Source organism: Ricinus communis, chromosome 2, assembly GCF_019578655.1.
Source record: "Ricinus communis isolate WT05 ecotype wild-type chromosome 2, ASM1957865v1, whole genome shotgun sequence".
Taxonomy (NCBI): Eukaryota; Viridiplantae; Streptophyta; class Magnoliopsida; order Malpighiales; family Euphorbiaceae; genus Ricinus; species Ricinus communis.
This window is the reverse complement of record NC_063257.1, coordinates 34,080,460-34,100,797: the sequence shown is the minus strand read 5'-3', so window position 1 is coordinate 34,100,797 and position 20,338 is coordinate 34,080,460. Positions and strand designations below refer to the sequence as shown.

The 20,338-nt window shown below is 32.3% G+C and overlaps 1 protein-coding gene across 3 annotated transcripts; it reads right to left on the bottom strand.

Moving 5' to 3' along the window:
• Window positions 1–669: 669 nt before the first annotated feature.
• On the bottom strand, window positions 670–11,654 carry LOC8264474 (peptidyl-prolyl cis-trans isomerase FKBP43). 3 transcript variants are annotated; one of them, XR_001534916.3, is made up of 11 exons: window positions 11,230–11,654; window positions 10,993–11,138; window positions 10,045–10,387; window positions 9,721–9,957; window positions 9,127–9,363; window positions 8,623–8,859; window positions 8,270–8,485; window positions 6,686–6,916; window positions 4,524–4,697; window positions 1,080–1,295; window positions 670–970 (listed from the first exon to the last, which is right to left on the bottom strand). XR_001534916.3 is itself a non-coding variant. In XM_002514437.4 (10 exons), exons 1-9 carry the CDS (start codon window positions 11,562–11,564, stop codon window positions 4,526–4,528), a joined length of 2,154 nt encoding a protein of 717 aa, XP_002514483.3. In that variant the 5' UTR covers window positions 11,565–11,654; the 3' UTR covers window positions 670–1,295; window positions 4,524–4,525. The 3 variants fall into 3 exon arrangements, 1 of the variants encoding a protein (XP_002514483.3); XR_001534917.3 differs by having other exon boundaries at window positions 670–967; XM_002514437.4 differs by having other exon boundaries at window positions 670–1,295.
• Window positions 11,655–20,338: the final 8,684 nt, after the last annotated feature.

Below are 20,338 nucleotides of genomic sequence, written 5' to 3'. Positions count from 1 at the left end.
AGAGTTTAACCACCAAGTTCGGAATGGATTTGTGTTGTTCCTCTACACTTAGGACACCAGAATATTGAACCATGAACGAAGAAAGACATGAGAGAAAAGCATATTGGCTAGTAATTGTAAAGCCCCAATTCTTGACTGTAGGAGTAGTTATGAACCCTGTAGACCACCCCCATGGGGGTGGTGAAGGGAAGGCCCTAATTGGTAGAAAAAAAACCCACAACCCCTTGGGGTTATCCTGCACTTGGAAGAAGTGTTCATACCGTTGTATTAAACGATCCCGGTCGTTTGCTGTCTGTCCATATAATGCATACAGCTTTAGTTGCTGGTTGGGCCGGTTCGATGGCTCTTTATATATATATATAAATATATATATATAGAGAGAGAGAGATTTCACCACCAGAGGTGTGTGAGCGTTTGAAGCGTGGTGTCTCCTATTTTCAGGAACCGAAGAGTGGGCTGGGCTGGTTCTCTGAGATTCCATATTCGAAAGTGTGTATAAATGAGTTATCACACTTCATACAAATTATAAAACTGTGTTCGTGCTATTAACACAAAAATTATTTATTTCTGTAAACTAACCCCCAAGATGGCTGAAGTAATTACCCCAATTAGTTATAATGTTGGTACGATTACTTTAAAAATAGAATTTTCCTATAATCACTACCCCAATATCCAAAAATTGGTACTCTATTATCTTTCAAGTTCATAGCTACACAAGAAAATAGAATACAAAAAATAACCCTTTGGCCAAAAAAAAAAAAAAAAAGCCATCACCTCTTGCCTGCTTACTCCCAAATTTTTTAGGGGGCAAAAAATACAAAATACTCGAGCTGCATCCGACGGATGGGGCGGAAACAAAAGAGCATTTTACCTCATTCCGCATGCAAATTGTTGATGAAATCGAGCAACCTGATGTCACATACAAGCGAAGGTTCTGGTGGCATTCTGTAGCATCTCATCAATCCTGCTGCTACAGACATTATATGGAAGTAATTGAAGCATACACAGTGAGATAAGGAGCTTAAAGAGAGAAATACTAGTGACAGTCTGTGTGTGTGTGTTTCGAGTGGTTTACTTACAGAGATTCTTTCGTAAAGCCCATGGCAGCGGAACTAGTCTTCTTTACGAGAATCAACATATGTAAAATTATCATTTCAAAACACTCCCGAAATAGCAGCAGAAGCACAATGGGGATATTCAGTTAGCTAATGAAAGCAAAAAGGGTAAAAAAGAAAACTGTTTCAGATGATACCATCAAGGCCAGCATTCCAGGCCGCTCAAAAGCTTTCTCCCACCTAAAAGAAACAGACAATTATAGAGTATAAAATTTGCAATCAGAAAACTACGAGCTCATATTTTTCACATGATGAGGTTCTCCAATTTTGGGTGTTAAAGACAATTATACAAAAATCAAGAAAAAAAATAATACAGTAAGGGGACTCTGCAGGAATATGACCATCTAAATTAAGCTATAATTGGCACAAAATCCAAGAAGTTACGTATATAAGTTTGCATAATTAAAAATAAGGGGAACTACTATTTACCCTCTGGATTTTGACCTAATAAACTAGTACAATGAAATAACAATGAATTGGAGTTGCCTACTATCATAAATTTCTTCTTGTCCAATAAACCTTATGTAATTGAAGTCTACTTCAATACCCTCAGATTCTTCTTTAATGGCACTGAGATAATCCTATGTAATAAAAGAACTTGATTGAACTTTAAATTGTTCTTGATCTAAATAGACAAACAATTAGCTTTTCCTTTTCCAACAAATATCATAATCCACCTTCAAATGTATTCAACAACCAGAACAAATACAGGACATGTAAGTATTTCTCTGTTGGATCACATAAATGTATAACAATGGTAAGAAACACAGATGGGTAATATCTCCCTGCAATGGCAGTAATCTTATCTGTCTCAGAAGTTCAATAAGGCAAACATGATACAATAGGAAAAGTAAAATGCACAACACAATAATCAAATTCTAGAAAGTTGTACATAAAGAGGGAAAGAAGAGAAGATCAAGTAACAAATTATAGATTGCTTGAGATAATCGTGATCTATCAGTTGCATTATATTGACCAAATAAATGTTTATTAATGATTGATTTAATCCAAATAAAAAGCACATATCACTACATTATGCTAAAACTTGATGGATTTAAATTTTTGAAATACATGAACTACTGTATATAAAGAAAAGAAAAAGAAACGAGTAAAGTACAGTGCAATTAATTTTATACCCAATGATTTATGATTGAATTATTAGTACATGTCACTAAAGCGATTCTGTTGTTTTGTTGTTTCTAGATTGTCAAATGAAGTGGTTTATTCAGTGAATGTGCAAAGGATAAAATGGACTATTTGATAAGACAATAATTGTAGACATAATATCAAAAATGATATATGCAAAACACAAACATTAAGGCCCATGTATTATTATACAAGTATCATTAATAATTAAAAAGAGAACTATTAACATTTACAAAATTAACCTGAATCAATCTTTTTCTTTTATTCCACTATACCCACTAATTTCACTGTATTAGCACATTGATTAGTGAGTGAAATAACGTATTGCATGTATGAGTAAATAAAACAAAAAACCTCAAATTATTAATAGGCATATCTTAGTTTTAACCAGCAAGATATTTCTTATTCCACGATTAGCAACCACAGATAGTAGTATTTAAACCTCAAATTTTTAATAGGCATATCTTAGTTTTTAACCAGCAAGATACTCCCTCATGGGAAACTATACACACACACACACATACATGTATATATAGGGGAGGGGATCCACTTACACATTGTCTTCACAGTAAAGACAACTAAGAGAGGGAAAAGCCACAAGTTCACTTCAAATAAAAATCCTAGGAAAAGAATGATGCAATAACGAGGAAACGAGTTGTGTAAGACTTTATTTTGCACATTTTAACCATTTATTTTCACTATGTATAACGACTCAAAATTATGTACTTTCCAACTATAACAAAAATCTACATCCTTTACTAAATATGGTATATTATTTTTATTGTAATAATATTCTTTTATTCGAAGAGAGCTCAAATAATCAATAAACAGCTTGAAGAGAATAATATTTTTTGGAATGAATATAGCCCTTTCTTTTATTTGCATTTATTTATTTTTTCCATTCAATTTACTCATGTTCTCTAATTACATATGTACCACTCTTTCGTCTAAAATGCCTAATGTCTTTGATATTATTATTCGAAACTTTGATTTTACATGAGCCATCATAACTGAGCTAGCTATCACTTCTTAATGGAGTTTCATCTTCAGTTCAAAATAAAAAATTATTACTAGTACAGATAATTAATTATTAGTGGAAGACATCAAATTGTTAGTTTCTTATAAACATGGATTGCACATTTTTACATATACATTCACAAACTTATCTCCATGATAAAAATAAAAATCCCATGTTCTTTGCTTACCAAAATGTACAGGCCTCGGAAAGTGACAAAACAAGGCAATCTTATGGTTTCTTCTTTTTTTTTTCCTTATTTAGTCATGTTTTCCCTTTCATTTTTTTTTTTTATTTATTTATTTTTTTTTTTTTTTTGTGTTTTGGGCTTTTCGTTGGGGGTTCCTTTTTATTATTAAAGAAAAAAAGTAAATAAAGGGAAGGAGATTCTTGTCATAGATGAAAGTTAAGTAATAAATGTAATTATTTAATGAATAAGAGAGAGGATATAAGATTAGAAAACTATATGAGATTAATCCTTAAGATGTGTTGGAAATCAATGGATGAAAAATCGTGTAAAACAAAAAGGTTTTACACATGTTTTTCCATATATATATATACAAAACTTTTCCTCAATTCATCTTATTAGAAGAATTAATAAGATGACAAAGCAATACTTTAAGCACGATTTATCATATTTAGACATCACATCAAGATGAAAGAATTCTGAAATAAAAATATAGATCAAAATAAACTGATAAGTCACTCAATATTAAGGAAATTGAAAAATTAAGACTTATCATTAGATTCTTACTAAAATCAGCCAAAAATTAATTAAAGATTTCAAAAATGAAAAGTGAAGCCTCCCAAAAGGCAACAAAGCACATTGGCCCATAATTATAATCTTAGATTGAAATCTAATCTGTCATTGAAAAAAATTAATAATAATAATTTTCAAGCTAATTATGTTTCTGTCATTCAAACTATCTGCTGTTACATCTCATCTCTAACTTTAAACCAACTACAAACCAAAATCTTACACATCAAAGACAAGGCATTGCCCAACTGATTTCAATATTTTAAACTGCCTCAGCTCAAAAATTGGAGGAAAAAAAACAAATTCCCATATCTTTTAACAAAATTACCACAGTAGTAATTTCGTAGGCAAAGGATATAATATGGCTTTGTACTTCATAATTAATTAAAACAATTCATTATCACACTTTTCTTTTGTAATATATATTGAGACCTTAATCCACTTTTGAATGCTGTATGCTTAAGTAAAAGGGATAAGTAAAAACAAGTACCTTTAAGTAAAGGGCTTTTCCGTTTGAGTGTTGTTGTCCTCGATGCCAATATGAGATTTGTCCTTTGATTCTTCCATATCTAAAGCCTCCCCATTCTCCTGAGTCTGACTAATTTTCTTCTTCTTCTTCTTTCTCTTCCGAGAGTGATTATCATTAACAGACTGTTCAAGATTGCTGTACATATCAAAACAACAAATCTTTCATTGAGGATTACAAATACAAATTCAAAGAATTCTCATGCGCGTAATACATGCATAGAGGAAAAACACATATAAAGGTACCAAACTGTCCCTTCAATTATTCACAAGTTTTAAAAGATACAGCGCTTTTTCTTATTCCAAATAAAGTAAAAACCTCTCTATAGTCACACTCTTAAGACCAAACAAATTTCATTATTATGAGAAGGTTATAACTTACTAGATGCATAGTCATAACAATTTTTATTTTGACTTAATTATTCTCATTACTGAAGTGGTATAGAGGCAAAATATGCATGATTTTAATATAATTAATTAATTGAGCATGTCCAAAATCAAGTATACATAAACATTGAGAAAAAAGGTAAACATAAAGGGCTACGTTTACGTTCGGACATTGAAACTCTTCAAAAACCTTCGGACACGTCTCGAAAGCTTCAAATAACATTTCCTACTACTTTTATACTTTTTATTTATTTTTGGAAACTTTGAAGAACTTTTTCTATTTAATAGGATATTCAATTATTTTTCTTATTTATTTATCTTCCTATTTAGAAATGAAAACTTATTTAATTAGATTTCTTACTTTGAGAAGTTTTTTTTTTAATTTGTTTCCTATTTGTTTGGGTACCTATTTATAGATGATTCTCAACTTTTTCCTATTACTTAATTTCTTTGTTATATTAATAATCATAATTCTTAATTGTTTTATATCCAAAAGTCTATATATATATATATATATATATTTTAAATTTTTTTTTCATACATTGTTCTTCTCTTGGTCTATAGTAAATAGCTATTTTTAAAATCTAACAAAAATCAACTACATTTTAATGGAGAAATTACGCAAACAAGGTATGGCTTACTTTTTATAATTAATATTTATTATATGCCAAAATGACCAATTATATTAATTATCTAATTTGTACTTCATTCAATAATTAATATATGTGAATTGGTTTATATCTAATTTTTATTAACGATATTCAGGATGACAAAGATGACGATGTAGTAGAAAATCTAAAATAGTCATTTATTGTTTTTATATTATAATTTTTCATAAATAATTAGTTCTTATTTAAATTTACTTAAAAAAATTGGCCTGACTTGTTTGATTTATTATTATTTTAATAAAGTTTTGATATTGAATTACTAATATTAACATTTTAATGTATTTATACACACATTTTTAGAGTATTACTTTTAGAAAATCTTGTATCTCTATGTCATACCATGTCGTGTCACATTTTCCATTTTCGTGCAACATAGAACATAATTATAAAAATATCTTAGCTTCAATAAGCATGTTTAAGTATTAGCAAGTTATTACATGTATGCATGTTTAAGTATTAGCAAGTTATTACATGTATGCATGTTTAAAGGGGTAGTAACAACTCTAAAAAGATAAATTACTATACCAAATCACTTTACATAAATAATTTATTTTATCTTAAGCTTTTGTAGCATGTTGTACTTTTTTGAAATTTACATATTACTACTACTATATGGAGGCAAAATTTTCTTAAGATGGAACCTAAAAGAACTTTTAACTTATTACTATGGAGTTTATTCTTATTTATACAAACCGAAGTTGAGACCAAAACTTTTTATGGCTACATAGAAATTATTCCTATGTAGAATATGCTTATAGAGAGGTTCTACTACGGAACATGCTACATTGCTTTAATATCCTATTTCATTCAACCATGAAATAAAGTCAAAACTCAAGAGCTAAAAACAAACTACTTTTTTTATTTTAAAATCCAACTGATCAAGCTCATAATTCCCATAATCTTTTATTATCTTATTTTCCCTTGTAAATAACTAAAGGGACCTAAGATAGGACTTCTAGTCTATATAATAAGCAAACAACATTGAAATCAGATAACAACATATAAGAAAATCCATAAAAAAACCACGAGAAAAATTTCAAAAGACAAGAATTCTCAAACAAGGCTGGCTTGCCTGCGATTTTGCTCATCTTGCAAAGTGCCATCACCTTCAAGGCCATCGGACTTAAACTCATCTTGATTGACCTTATCCTTTTTTATGTCATTTGCATTGATGCCACCGTCAGCTTCAATAGTTTTATCTTCAGCAGATCTTTTTCTTTTCCTCTTTAGCTTTGAATAATTTTCAAGGCCCAACTGAGTCGAAAGCATCTGTGAATCCAATGGCATTGACAAGACGATATTCCTGATAACGACAAGACAAGATAAAGAAACCAAGGTCTGAAAATTATATGTTCATTTCTCCAATCTATCATAACATATATAAAAGTGCGAAGAGGGAGAACAGATCAATTTACTGAAAAGACCTTATAATTAGTGTTGTGTTAAGATTGACTAATCGTCTTTTATTAATCTAATATAATTTAATAGAAAAGATAATAGATAATAGATAATAGTATATAAGGATAAACTTTATATAGAGATAGGACATTATAAGATTATAAATGAAAAAAACAAATAGAATTCTATTTAAAAAAAAGAATATATAATGAAAAAATATCAAATACCAAACTTAATATATTGAATACCAATAAGGATAAACTTTATATAGAGATAGGACACTGTAAGATTATAAACAAGAAAAAAAAAACAAATAGATTCTATTTTTAAAAAAAAAAAAAGAAAAAAAAAAAGGAAAAAAATTAAATACCAAACTTAATATATGGAATACCAATTTTAATTAAATGTAAAAAGCAAACGCGTATCTATATATGTATACGAGGGAAAGAAATGAAGAAAAACAAAAGTAATATGGCATGCATTAACTAATACAAAAGTAATTTGATTTCAAAATCTTATAGAAGAAAAAATCTTAGATTTTTGTTCTTAAAAGGAAAACAAAAATTTACAAGCATTAAATTATAAATTATTTAAGGTTTATAGTATAATAGATATTAAACATGTTCAATTCATCATCAAGTTGGATTTCAATTCTATCTTATAAAATTACATAAAAATTTTATATTCGTTTTGTCTAGATTTATGTGTATTCTTTTAATTATGAAATAGTACCATATGAACTATTTCTATTTACACATTGCAAGAAGATATGATAGGATTACTCTGTAGTACATATCATCGCATGTAATATAGATAAATAAAATATATACAACATGTCTGTGAGATGAATATTAATCTAGGAGACCATGGATATTTAAATTGAATGGGTCATATTTACCAAACAAACATACAATGAAATGCTTGGAGAAATAAAATTTCCATTTTGGTTAATAATGTATCAACTTATTAATGATAGATTATTAATGTTATTATAAATTTAACTTGAATTATGAGAACATTGAGTTCAATTATTTAAGAAGTTAAAATTAACTCAACTAATGCATTATGGATATAAATGGATTAATTAGTTTTTAAAAATAAAATTTATATGAACCAATTATAATTTAAGAATTATGCAATTTTCACATTAATAGTATTTATTATTTTAAATTTAGTAACTATTTCATCTTTAATTATAAACGAGGTGACTAAAAAACTAGTTGACCTTAAGTGATTGTAAGACTTGAGGCAAACTCACTTGTCATTTCCAGTCTTCTGCTCCTCTTCATTTTTCACAGGGATATCTTGACTTGACTGATCAGCTTTTGACTCGAGTTCAAGGACTGAATTATCTCCTATTCCAGCTTTAGCCTCTTTCTCCTCTTTGGACTGCTTTTTCTTCTTCTTAGGCTTTGCACTACTATCTAAGCCCACTTCACTAGAATTCAGGGGAGACTCATGCTGATCAGGCTGCCTGCACAATTACATTAACCAAGTCAAAGCCGACATAAAGATAAAAGCATTACATGAATGCCAGCTAACATGCAAAAGAACAAAAGTTATTAAGAGCATAGCAATGATATCATAATATGAGCCAAGAATTGAACTCACTTATAATTTGCATTCCTCTGGTCTCCTTCAATTTTTGCATAAAGGTCTTGACTTGATTGATCGTGTTTTGTCTCACTTTGCTTAGCCTGATCCTGTTTAAGGACTGAAGCATCTCCTATTCCAGCTTTAAGCTCTTTCTCCTCTTTGGGTTGCATTTTCTTTTTCTTTTTAGGCTTTCCACTACTCTCCAAGCCCACTTCAGTAGAGCGCAGGAGATAATCAGGCTGATTAGGCTGTCTGCACAAGTACATTATCCAAGTTAAAGCAACACAGATAGAAAAAGCTAGACATGAATCTCAGCTAACATGCAAAAGACAATTTGACTTGGCATTTCTTTCTAACCTTCTAATCTTTTTCCTATAGGCTCCTTGCTCAATTACATTAACTAAGTCAAAGCGCATACAGTGTAAAAGCAAGACATGAATGCCAGTTAACATGGAAAAGACTGTTTAATTAAGAGCATAACAATGAAAATTCGCAATATGAGCCAAGAGTTAAACTCACTTATAATGTGCAGTCCTCTGGTCTTCTTCATTTTTCGCATAAATATCTTGACTCCATTGATTGACTTCTGTCTCACTTTGCTTGACCTCATCCAATTTAATGACCGAATCGTCTTCTATTTCAGTTTTAAGCTCTTTCTCCTCTTTGGAGTGTGTTTTCTTTTTCTTTCTAGACTTTGCATTTCTCTCGAAGCCCACTTCAGTAGAAGCCAGGAGAGACTCAGGCTGATCAGGTTGTCTGCACATGTACATCAACCAAGTCAAAGCACAAAGAGAAGACATCAATGTCAGCTACCACGCAAATGAAAAGTACAGTAATTTGTTGTCTCGTTTAGATTTTTTCCACCTACTTTTGCTTTTATTTCTTAGTTTTCATTTTCTTTCTTATTTTCTATCTTTCTTTTCTGTATTTGCTTTTTGGAATCTGACTTTATAGAGAAGCAGAGTAAACCATGCTTTCTCTAAAAATCAAAAAAAAAAAAAAGAAGAAAATTATGAAATTAAATTTTCAAATGCAAAGTGCCCCATTGCAATGTCAAAATGGCGTAAGAGTATAGCAACGAGAAACATAATATGAGCCAAGAGTTAAACTCACATGTAAGTTCCATTCCTTGGGTCTTCTTCATTTTTTACATCAATAGCTTGACTTGATTGATCAACTTTTCTCTCATTTTGCTTGGGCTTAGCCCATTTAAGGACTGCGCCATCTTCTAATCCAACTTCAAGCACTTTCTCCTTTTCGGACTGCTTTTTCTTTTTCTTGTTTGGCTTTGAGCCATTGTCAAAGTCCACTTCAGCAGAATGCTGAATAGAGTCATGCTGATCAGGCTGCCTGCACAAGTATATCAACCAAATAAAATAAAAACTGATAAAAGCGAGATACATATAGCAGATGAAACAGAGCACTAGTGGATCTCACCTCATCACCTGACTACCTACAATAGTATCCGCATTTTCTTCTGCATTTATGGATCCATTGCCACCATTTTCCGCCTCCTTGTTCACTATCTGACTAGTTTCATTTTTAGCATTTTCTTCTGCTTTTGGTTTTGCATTCCTTGCAGCAGATTTACATAGGGATGAAATAGTAAGCTTGTCTTCACTTTCACTGTCCAATACTTCTACAGAAGTGCCACCATTAGCAAAATCATGCTGTTGAGAAGTGTTTTCTTCATCAGATTGAATTTGGTATTTCTTCCTAAGTCTTCTATAGCTGGCCTTCTTATTCTTAGGTTTATTTTTGCGCAACGCTTCTGCAGCCTCTAATGTTAACAATGGCAAAAAATTGAAGCAAAAAAAATTACAATATAAAATTGCTGAATCTATGCATAAATGAACAATTAACGATCTTTTAGGAAAATGAGTTTATAACATTCCTACTATGCAGCAAGTGCTAATGAGCAATAATCAAGATCATGAGGCCCTAGCAACATGAGTTGCGCAAAGGATTTACTTTTTTCCTTTTAATTTACTATTGAGATTGAGGAGCTACAAATGCAATTTGGCAAGGGAACATAATTCAGCTGGCTTGATTTAGTCATATAAGCAGAAAAAGAAAAAGGTTACACTGATCTAGCTCAGTTTCATTTGTGCTACAATTTTATTTGACCATGCTATCAGACTTAGTTATATAAGGATATATAAAAATCTCCAGATGCATGAAAAAGAAATTAGCAACCGCCATTGAACTTGGCAACATAAATTTACCAGCACAAAGACTATCAGACAACCAGAGTAGGTTTTATGGAGTAAAAGAATCATACTTGTATTCTCAGTAGAAAATCTATAATGTTAAAATTAAAAACTTAATAATAAGGATTAGATAGAACATTCTATATGAATATGATATTTAAGTTTTAAATTAAACCTCCATCACTGGAAACAGGAGAAGGTGTAACGAGTAGTGGATCATCATCATCAATAAAACTATCCTCATACTCGTCTTCATCTTCATCTTCATCACCAGCTGATCTTTCCGTTTCTGTGTCTGCAATATCTTCTCCATACGATTCTCTACAAATTAGAGTAAACGGTAAACAAAGAAGAATACCCACATAGCAATCAATAAATTAAGAGAAAAAAGAACAGAGAAGAAAAAGGATACGAGTGATCATCATCATGGTGGCTGCAATGGGCAGAGGAGCGTAGATAGTAACCGGTGAGGTGAACGCTCCGGGGACCAATAACAGAGAAAACGACATCAACAGACTCGTCGAACTCTAAATTCAATTGGCAGGACTCCGATTGTTCAGGAAACAAAGAACATAGAAAAACAGGACTCTTGTTCCCTATATTACACTGTACCACACTCTTCTTCTTTGCGGAGGCATTGCCATAATTCCCCAATGTTGCCTGTGAAATATGGAGCCTTTCTCTTGCACTATCAGGATTGTGTGTGAAGGGCTTTCCAGGTTTCACTTCGGTTCCCCAGAAAGCCATCGCTAAAATTCAAAACCCTAACACACCCGGGCAACTGCTTCTTTAAACCCTCAAGTACTCAGAGCTTGCAAGAATTTTTTGTTTTTTTTTCTCGAGCCACTGAGAAGGCCTTTATCATATTATTCTTCATAACAGGTCAAACGTCAAGCCCAAGCCCAAGCCGGCGAAACCAGAATTTATAATTAAGAAGGTAAATTTGATTTTGTTTCTTTTAACATTATTACATAGATTTTTTAAGAAATTACATAAAATACTGATTTTTTTGAATAATATCATTTATAGAGTGAAATTCTTTTCTTTTTAAATATACACAATTCATATTTTTAAAAATAATGTAAACCTTTTTTTATGAGATTATATATAAGAAAATTATATTCTCTTTTGTTTTTTCTTTTTAACTTTTTTTTTATTATAATCTTACTCCATCAATTCTTTCTCGCTTTTCTATTTCTCCACAAGAAAATCACCAACACTTTTAGATAGTGTTGGCTCCGATTTGGATTTGAGGACGTGCCACGTGTATGTGATATACGAACCGTGTTTGGATTTTGTGCTTCTGACTTGTAATCAAACGTTTGTGAATTTTTAAATACTTTCAGCCATAATTTATTTAAATGCTCTACTAAATGGCTATAAATAACTGTAAACTTAAATAATAAAAGTGCTGGAATAATATTGTTTAAAAGTTTCAGAGTGCAAAACAAAGCTTGATTACATAAAGAAAAGTACAGACAAAATTTGTCTACTTAAATTGTCTGAATTGTTTATGATGTTGGTTGTTTTCCTTGTATTTTCCACTTTTTCTTTTATTATATGTATTTTCGTAACTCCCATCAAGAATTGTAACTTGTATTTAACACATGTATCATAAGGCTAAATTTCAAAACCGCCATAGAATGAGTATGCCAATTATTGGACTAGGTCTATTAATTATTTATGGGCTACAAAATATGGCATAAATAAATGTGTGTATAACCTAGCTAAAAGCCATAGGTTTATATACATACAATAATTCTTAAGCTCCAAAATAATTTTTTTCCTCTCTCTTGCCATGGATGAAAATTAAATTAGAATCAAGTATAGAAATTTTAGACCCAAAGTTCTCTTTTACCCATTTGATGAAGAATAGAATTTCCATAGAAAAAAATTCATTTCTACACCCAAGAAAAAGCTCCTCAACAAAATCAAAATTTGAATCTCTCTTCTATACCTTCAAAAGTCTCCATCTTCCTTTTCATCAATTAACCTTAAATTCTCATTACTTGATTTCTCAGACTTTTTATCTTTCTCAAATTTATTTAAAACCCTTAGTATTAATTCTACTAAACCAAGTATCACCTCATTTAACCAAGCATCACCTCATTTTATTCAAATTTTCTTCTTCCAAAATTCCAAATTCCAAAATTTCAACTTCTTAAATACCCAAAAACTAAAAGCCTCAAATTTCTTTTCCTTTCCTACTCATCCTATATTTTCATCTCATCAACAAAATCATCCTTTCTCACAAATATCACAGCAACCAGCAACCAACAATCAACAACCTTCATTCTTCCACTACCTGCGTTGGCATCCACCTGCCTCCTTTCCATTGTTGAGTAACAACTCAACAATTCATTTGCAGCATCGCCAATCTCTCCTCACACCACAGCAATCTTGTTATCCTCGACAGCTCCAATAGCAGCAGCATTGTTATCTTGCATCGCAGCAGCCTCGTCACCTTACACCGCAACGTCAACAACAACATCAACTTCTATGTCGACTACAGCAGGCACAACAGCAACATTCCTCCTTTCCTCTTCATATACTATCTTCAAAAATCCATTTTCTAACCAAATCCACACACCAAAAAGTTTTTCCTCTTACATATCTAATACCCACATACAAAGACACAAAATTCCTCATTCTTTAGCAAAAGACTCACTTTATCAAAAATGTAAAAAATATTTTTGGGAAGTCTTTCCTATATTTTCCTCTTTTAGCTAGCCAAACAAAGACTCTTTTGATATATCAACGAAGAAGAAGGAAAAAAGGTACTTTAATTCTAAAAAATTTCTTTTTTTCTTTATGGCATATTAGAAAGTAAATTTATAAAAAAATATTCGTTGATGAGTTTGGTGAATTGTGTGTTTTGGCGATATTGTAAAAAAGAATTAAAAATTTATGTCCTTGTTTAGCAAATCAAATTTTCGGCATCATCCTTGAAGTTTAGGTTATAAATTTTGGAAGATTATATGCATGTCCTTTAAAATGTGAAATAAGCCTCCATATAAATATATATGTGTGAGAAATGAAAGCCTTGATTTTTAGCAATTTGAATTTTAATGCTCTCTTAATAAAAAATGAATCCAAGGCTATATGGAGCCTCAAAATTGAAAATGGATTTGAGGCGCTCTAGAGCTTCAAAATTTAAAATGAATTTGAGGCCCTTTGGAGCCTCAAAATTACTAATGAATTCGAGAATCTTTGAAGCCTCAAAATTTAAAAATGAATTTGAGGCTCTTCGGAACCCCAAAAATTTATTCAATCTTAGCAAAATTTTAGGAATCTCTTTGCTTCAATTTATTCACCTTTTTATAATTTTAATTTTATAATCAAGAGTAGTCGTATGTAAGTTTTAAAATGCTACTCCTGTCAATTCATCAACACAAGCAAATACAATTTTTACCAGCTCTAAGAAATTCCTCATATTATACTCACTGTCTTTTAACTAAAGAATAGTTAAAATGACATATGGCCTTAGTTTACTTATCTTTTATCTTGAAACATATGTGAGCCACTAAATGTTATGTATCTAATTTTTGTACTTCACATATGTTCGTGACTATACCAATTTTGTGTAATACTTCAATGCATAATTCTATCTTATTTTATTAACTACTAATATACTCCATCAAACTATTCACCGGTCATAAATGTATAAAAGATAAAGGATAAGAATATGCACATTCCAATGTATACTTTTCTTTGTGTAGGTGTTCTCATGAATTTAGGAGGTGCTTCAAGCTCTTCTCTTCCAAGTGAACCCACTACTACAGATGCAGTCGCTGCTCAGTTAAACTTCTTTTTTAACCTCCAAATTAATTCTTGGAAAAGAGAAAAGATAATATCTAATATATCTTATGATTTATGATCATTGTCTCATAGGAGTTACTCTCATTAAGCACTACTACTCCATAGGTTGCTATACCTTTGCCTCATCCCATAGATCCTTAAACTATTGGTATTCATGAGGTACACCATTTGTTATACAATGTCTTTATCTATTTCACTTCTTCCAAAATACTCTTAATTCTTCCCTTTTGCATGCACCACCTAAACCAACTAAATTCACCTACACTCTTTCAAGAGTTCCTGACTTTCTCACACTTTTAAGTGAACGCATCACTTTCACCTAATTTTATTTTGAACTCTCATATCTTTTTCCCTTTAAAAATCAAAGAAAAAAGAAACCAAGACATAAGAAGGAAGGAGCACTATTATTGGGCAAGACTCTTTATAAACCAGTTACTCTATGAAAGATTAAATCTTGGCCAAAATGCAGAAAGGATTGGCTAGCTTAGGTAGATAGACTCAGACCAGTCTTCTCTCCACTTTAAAAGCAAGTTAGTGTATATGATCTGATTAGTCTCAGCTTGGAAGACCCAACTATGGAGCAAGACTTATTGTGTGCCGCACTCAAGTTCTGGTTTTCCCTTTTGGACTAGCATCTGTCACTCTAGAAGACATTTTGCTCCTCACTGGTTTACCTATCTTGGAATGCGAAACTCTGATTGTAATTGATAAAGCAACAGATCCTTACCCTTCTTATGATTCCCATTCTATGGAGTTTTCTTCTTATCATCACTTTGTGCAGAAATGGAGACAAGCGAGCATATCCCCTTCAGATATTGAGCATATTGAGTTTATGTGGGTCTTTATTTGTTAATTCATTTTCTGCCTAACCTCTGGCACACCCAGCTTGGAGTTCCTTTCTTTAGCCAAGGATATAGTGTCAAGTAAAACTTGTTATGCTTTAGGCATCATGCTTCTTGCCTCCACATATAAGTCTTTGGACAGGGTGGTTACAGAGCATCCATTATATAAGATTGGGAACCATATGTGGATTGTTCAATTGTGACTCTTAGCCTATTTTTCATTTTTAAGGAACAAGCAAATGTTAGACCCTCACTTATCTTTAGGCAAATTTCTTATGACCTGCAGAGTGAAATGTAATCTGGTTGGTATAATGAAATGCTTCCTATCTACTGGTACTTAGGGTGTATCAGAGCTTGATATTTGGTCTTCTGGCAGAGAAATATCTTGGTGGATCAAGGAAAGGATTTTGGATATCTTTGATCTCATGGTATTCAAGAACATGTTATTTTTTATGTCTTTACCACAAATAGGCTTTTTATGCTTGGTGGTTCTTTAAGTTTTACCACTAGTATCCCTTCAGCTCAGCCTCCATTTTTGTGAGATACTTACCTTCCCTTTGGTATAGGCAATTTGATCTCCACTAAATCATACCTACCTTGGATTTCTCTAGTGAAGCTCTTATTTTCCCAAATGATGTTACTATGCAGCGCATAAATGCTTTCCTTAAAAAACACCAAAGATTGTCATGCTCCATTTATGAGATTGATGATGATGCTAGAATTGCTTTTGACACCTGGTGGCCTTAAAGATTTGCACAACTTGTTCCAATTATTATAGGTGATATAGCTCAAGATATGTTTTCTCACTCATAACTTGGTCATAAAACAAAATGATTTTTAGACCAATTTTATTCTCTAACTTTTTCTTGTCTATTATTCAAGTTTGCCCTTGATTTCATTTCAACCTCAAGGAAAATCATCAAAAGGGAAATAAAAGAAGAAAACAAATGAGGCCACTCTCCATACCATCCTAACCTATTCTAATGTTGCCGGCAAATATGCTAAAGCTAAAGCCTATGTTCCTCCGGCTCCTACTCGAAGGTCCCAAAGAAATATTCTCAAAAGTACCTTTATTAACTCTGAAGAGGATCCACTTGAAGTTTTAGAAGATGAAGATACGAAAGATTATGAAAATAACAAAAGTCATGATCCTAGCGACTCTGATGATGATCTTGTGGATGGCAAGGATGTTGAGACCGAAATGGATGAAGATCCCATTGATATAGACTATTCAATAGATTACCTCCTCCCTCGCCACTTATCTCTTTCTCCTCCTATAAAGTATGATGATATAGAGCTTCACATGACCAAATCTCTAGTTGTTATTCTACATAAGCCTCCAGCTTCTCTTTGTATGGCTCAGGTACATTTCTTCCATATTTCCTTTACAAATGTTTAGATTTGATATGCATATTTTTGAAAACTTGAAGTTATTTTATTCACTTTTATTGTAGGACATATCTTCAGTTCCAGAGTTTGCGGATCCTCTTTCTGGTCTTAATTTCTTTTTTTTAGCTGCTACCTCCTCTTTATTGAGTACTTCATTGGCGTCTCCTACTGAAGCAACAGTCAAGTTTGCCAAGCAAACTCTTCATCAATTAACTCTCTTGGAATTGCTGACTCTTAACAAAGATGAGCAATAACTGGTTGTTTCTTCTCTTCATACGTTACATGTTGCTATTGCTTCTCCTTTTGAAGCTACTAAGATTGTTGAACTTATGCATGAGGTGTCTTGTATTTTTTGTGACATCAAAGAAAAAAGGCAAGTTATTAATGATATGTCTAGCAAGATCTCTGCTTTCAGTTCTAGTAAGCAAGAATATGATGGTCTTACTAATAAGGCCTCTTAGTTGCAACAAGAATATCAAAGTATATCCCAGGCTTATAGAGAAAAATTTGAATATTTGCAAAAACTAAAGGAAGAAGTTAAAAATCAAAACAACAACTCAAAGACATATTTTATTACCCGAAATTTTTTTTTAATAATGATAATATTAATAATAACTAATAAATGAGTTTTTATTTAAATAAAATTTACTTTATTTTTATTTGGTTTAATTGGAATGATTTAAATATAATTTTAATGGTAGACAAATAAGGGAGTTATTTTCTATATCCAATTAGTTTGATTTTTAAGAAATTAATTAAGTAAATTCTTTGGAAAGTGGATTATATTTTCGGTCATTCAATTTTTCTCCAATATAAATATATAAATTAATTTCTATATTGAAAGTTATGAAATAATTAGTAAAGGATATTTTATAAAAGAATTATTGGGAAAAATGGCATTTTAGTTAGCTAATGGTATTAAATTTTAATTGAAAAATATTTAGCAAATTGATTAATTAAATAAATTGTGTTAGGATTAAATTGGAAATTTATTTTGGAATAAGGATTAAAAATATAATTTTTATTAATATGGGGTTTTAATGAAAATTTGTATGTTTGGCATTTTTGTAATTTAATATGTCAGCAAGGGCTTTTTGATAATTTTACATTAAAAGCAAGGTTTTAAATAAGTAATTATATATTTTCAATAATTCTAATTTGGCCCAAATTAAATAATTAGGGGCTTAATTGAAAAGCTAAAGAAAAGTTTAAGGGTTAATCGAAAATTTTGCAGGATGAATTGTTAGTAATTAAAAAAGTTGAGGGACTAAATGATAAAGAATAAAAGTTCAGGGACCAAATGCCGATAGGTAGGAAAAGAAAAGAAAGAAAGGAAGAAGAGGGCGTCGGGGTCGCCGAGGAAGAGAGAGAGAGGAGGAAGGAGAGTGGCTTGGTACCGCCATGGCCGACCAGAAAGCCTGGAGGCGGCGAGCTCGGTGGCAAAAAAATGGGAAAAGAAGAGGCCGTGGGTTCATGGTGTGTCCGTGGCACGAGGTGTGATCGGCTTACTAGAAGAGTGGGCTTCCTTTTGGGAGTAGTGGCGACGCAATTGGTGGCCGGAAATAGAAGATCCGACAAGATGAAAAAAGTAGGGGTAGCCGGAATTTCGAGCTTTTCCGGCAAGCTCCAGCGAGTGATGGATGATCGGAGGGCGTATCCGGACTCTCCTCAGCTCAAGCTTTCCAATGGCACCGGTTTCGTGACGATCGGACTCCTTTTGAAAATCGACGGCTGAGATTGTCTGTAAATCTCTCCGGATTATAGGGGGTTGGAAAGGAAGATTGAAAGTTGGGATCGTCATCAGCGCGTCGTTTTGAGTCCGTTGGTGCGTTCGGATCGTCGATCGGACTCCGATGGCTGGAGGCGAGTCGACCGAGCGATCAAGCATCTCGGTAATTCCCTGGCCTGTTGATTTTAGAATTTATTGGCAAAATTTATGTGTTTATTTGTGGTGTTGATTATTAGAAAAATTATGTGAATTTTTTTAATTAAAATAAATAGTTTTTCGGACTGTCTATCATTAGTCGTGATTTGTGATGTGTGGCGGAGTCGGAAAAAATAGTGAAGTCTTGGGGACTCGACTCCCATTAAAATAAATTGTTGAAATATTTGAAGTGTTTTCTGGCAGGTCCTGGACCTGTTTTACGGGGGGGTAAACGTCCGTATTTAGGGGAGGTTCTGCCGAATTTTTGGTAGAATTTACCCGAGACGTATTTTTAGACAGTCAGTCCTAGGAGTCTAGACCTAGGGTTAATTGTCAAATGTTTCAATGTTATTGATTAAATTTTTTTTCGTGATTAGATAATCCGTCAGTTTGGCTCGCTCCAGCAGTGGCATCGGAGCAAAGCTAGGAGGTCGTCAAATCTGTGAGTTAAAGTCATATATCTGGTTACGTGTGTCATGCTAAGATTTTTACGTGATATCTCTGATTAAATGATTAATATTTTAAATATTTAATTATTTACTATTTATATATGTTTCATTTTCCATATTATGATTTTATTGATTTCGTGTTGACTCGGGATGAGACGGTTATAGAACAAGCTATTTGATGAGTTGCACTAGTAGGAATTTAAAACAGATAGTAAAAAGGATAAATTTTAAAAGGTAAAATGTGGACTTGCCCTGGTCGAGCATTGCTCTCTAGGCTGAGTAGAGTGAGTTCTTGCGGTCAGTCTGGTCGGCATTGCTCTCTGAGTCATAGGCTTATTTGGAAACCTAAGTGACCGGACTGGAGTTAAGGACCCTGGTCGAGCTTCACTCTCTGGGCGCCAGTTTTATTGGAGTAAGAGAGCCGAAAGGCTAAGACTGATAGTGATAATTAAGTGACCGGACTGGAGTTAAGGACCATGGTCGAGCTTCGCTCTCGAGGCGCCAGTTCTGTTAGAATGAGAGAGTCGAGATGTTATATTTTATTTTAATTAAACAAATATTTTATTGAAGTTTTATATTTTATTTTGGGATATATGGTTTTAACTCACTCTCGAGACTGATAGTCTCAATTTCACTATTTTTTAGGTGTTGCTAGCTTTTCTGCAGTTCTTTTCTCTAGCAGCCTGATTCCTTCATCTTCGGGTTTAAAGTAATCGATTTTATTGGTATATTTGATCTTTTAAAAATTTCTAGAATCTTCGTAGTAGAAATCCCAGATTTATAATTTTGTAATTTTATGTAAATTCGGTTCTTGCCTAATTATGCTGGCAGACTGAATTAAATATGTAGAATTTGATGGTTAAGATTAATTGTGAATCAGTGCTTTGGACTGAGTCCGAATTTCAATTTGTTTGAGTTAGTGAATGGTCAGGCTTACTACGGGATTCGGTGGCCTTACGCCTACCTATTCCCTAGTGCCGGTCTCGGGCCCACAGGTCGGGTCGTGGCAAGTTTGTATCAGAGCTTAGGTTTAGTTTTCCTTCGACCTAGGTTAAGATTCTTAGTACTATGGAGCTAGGATCAAGTCTGTCTTATTTA

What these genes read in the sequence shown, in the direction of transcription:
- LOC8264474 (XM_002514437.4), bottom strand. Translation starts at nt 11,564, where the DNA reads ATGGCTTTCTGGGGAACCGAAGTGAAACCTGGAAAGCCCTTCACACAC. An exon ending in CCAAGGAATGGAACTTACAT is followed by an intron (nt 9,364 to 9,720) that starts GTGAGTTTAACT and finishes GTACATGTGCAG; the next exon opens with ACAACCTGATCAGCCTGAGT. An exon ending in CAAGATGAGCAAAATCGCAG is followed by an intron (nt 4,698 to 6,685) that starts GCAAGCCAGCCT and finishes TGATATGTACAG; the next exon opens with CAATCTTGAACAGTCTGTTA.